General features: G+C 40.5%; 1 protein-coding gene across 1 annotated transcript; it reads left to right on the top strand.

The window, feature by feature from the left end:
• Nucleotides 1–5: 5 nt before the first annotated feature.
• LOC112618018 (cathepsin L1-like) lies at nt 6–2,045 on the top strand (the record flags this gene model as incomplete). The annotated part of the gene is made up of 5 exons (XM_025374640.1): nt 6–26; nt 127–273; nt 469–693; nt 1,174–1,336; nt 1,928–2,045. Coding segments are annotated over 5 exons (674 nt in total), but the record flags the coding sequence as incomplete, so codon positions are not given.
• Between the last annotated feature and the right edge of the window lie 73 nt (nt 2,046–2,118).

The following is a 2,118-nucleotide window of genomic DNA, read 5'->3' as shown; positions in this document are numbered from 1 at the left end:
TGGCCATGAACGCTTTTGGAGACATGGTTAGTATGCTGTGGACTGCCAAACTCTGTGCTTCTCCTCCTCAGTTCTTTACCAAATTAATCTCTTGCTTTTTGACATTTTATTTACTTTTGCTTGAAGACCAATGAAGAATTTCGGCAGGTGATGAATGGTTTTCAATACCAGAAGCACAGGAAGGGGAAGGAGTTCCAGGAACATCTTCTTCTTGAGATCCCCACATCTGTGGACTGGAGAGAGAAAGGCTACACGACTCCTGTGAAGAATCAGGTGAGACTGTGTTAGGTTCAGACTTCCTATCACCCCAGGAAAGCCAAGAAGCAATTGACATTTGTGCTATGGTAGAGTGTGCAGCAGCGTGCATTCACTTTTTAAAGGAGTATTTAGATATATGAGCTGTTGTTAAAAGTCTTGCTCTGTGTGTGTGTGGGCAGGGGGGTATCAGCTTTTTTATTCTCTTTTCAGGGTATGTGTGGCTCTTGTTGGGCTTTTAGTGCAACTGGTGCTCTGGAAGGGCAGATGTTCTGGAAAACAGGCAAACTTATTTCACTGAGTGAGCAGAATCTGGTAGACTGCTCTTGGCCTCAAGGCAATGAGGGCTGCAACGGTGGTTTCATGGATAATTCCTTCTGGTATGTTCAGGAGAACAGAGGCCTGGACTCTGAGGCATCCTACCCATATGAAGGAAAGGTAAATGGAGCTCCTTCTCTTGACGCCATTCCTGCCTTGTTTTACTGGGACATTTTCAGAGATAACAGACACTTTTCAGAATTGCCATTTTAGATGGTGGAATCTCTATCTGCAAACTGTCTGTGTTGTCATTATAAATTATAGTCTTTGCACAGTTCTGGGATTACATGGTTAACATGCAGCTGTTCTTGCTTCTGTGTAACATGGAGAATATACAAACCATTCTACACATAATACAGATGTCTCCATTGCGAAAAACGTCTTATGGAAAGTAAACCTAGGGGTCTTGCCGAAGAGAACTGAGCTAATTTTCAGTTTCAAATTAACTATTAATAACAACATTTCACTTCCTTGGATGATTTGTGACAGTGTTGACTTGGAAATTCTATGCTGCAAACTGCTGAGTATTGTGATTCTGACTCACGTTCCCTGGGAGAAGGATGGTAGTCATCAAATCGCTTCCCTCTTTACCTTTAAAAGGTTAAAACCTGTAGGTACAACCCCAAGTACTCTGTTGCTAATGACACTGGCTTTGTGGACATCCCTTCACGGGAGAAGGACCTGGCGAAGGCAGTGGCAACTGTGGAGCCCGTCTCTGTTGCTGTTGATGCAAGCCATTTCTCCTTCCAGTTCTACAAAAAAGGTAAGCATCTTTCTTCATAGAAATTATTGCAGAAAAAAAGTAAACCACCATAGCACACCAGCATGATGGACCCTATACATGCAATAATCATACCCAATGCTTCTGTTTGACATTACTTTGAGCATATCTCCATGAATACATGTACTTCATAACTTTTTATAAATAGCTATGTTATTTATAGTATAGTTTAATTTACGTAAATATTCTCTAATTGTTGTATTCTTAGAATTTTTAGAAAGATTTTTACTTCTGTGATTAAATCTGAAAAGAGCCTTTTGATTCAAGGATTTTGGTGTTCTGTGCTATTTTTAAGATTGATATTCTAGAGTAGAATTACAAGCTTAAAATGAGTGGTCTTTTATGCTTGTAGGAAAGTTTTTTATGAAGGACTTATGCCAATTTCAATTTCTGCTAGTTGTGGATGACAACCTAATTCCCTAGCTTTGATAACAATAGATCTTGTTAAGCCCGATCTGGACTGTGTGTCATTTCACTGAATTTAGAGATGCCTCCCTCCCTGTGGGTGACAGGGTGGGTTACTGTCAGGTGTCCTTGGGAACTTCTCACCCAGCCTTCATTTTATTCTCTCAGGAATTTATTTTGAGCCACGTTGTGACCCTGAAGGCCTAGATCATGCTATTCTGGCGGTTGGCTATGGCTATGAAGGAGCAGACTCGGATAACAATAAATATTGGCTGGTGAAGAACAGGTATAAATTGCCAGAAAGGCTTATAGTTGAAATTCAAAGGGGAATCCTTTTTTGCAATCAGTATTTACATACC

The sequence above is a fragment of the Theropithecus gelada genome, unplaced genomic scaffold (genome assembly GCF_003255815.1).
Source record: "Theropithecus gelada isolate Dixy unplaced genomic scaffold, Tgel_1.0 HiC_scaffold_7933, whole genome shotgun sequence".
Lineage (NCBI taxonomy): Eukaryota > Metazoa > Chordata > Mammalia > Primates > Cercopithecidae > Theropithecus > Theropithecus gelada.
This window is presented reverse-complemented; position numbering and strand designations above follow the sequence as displayed.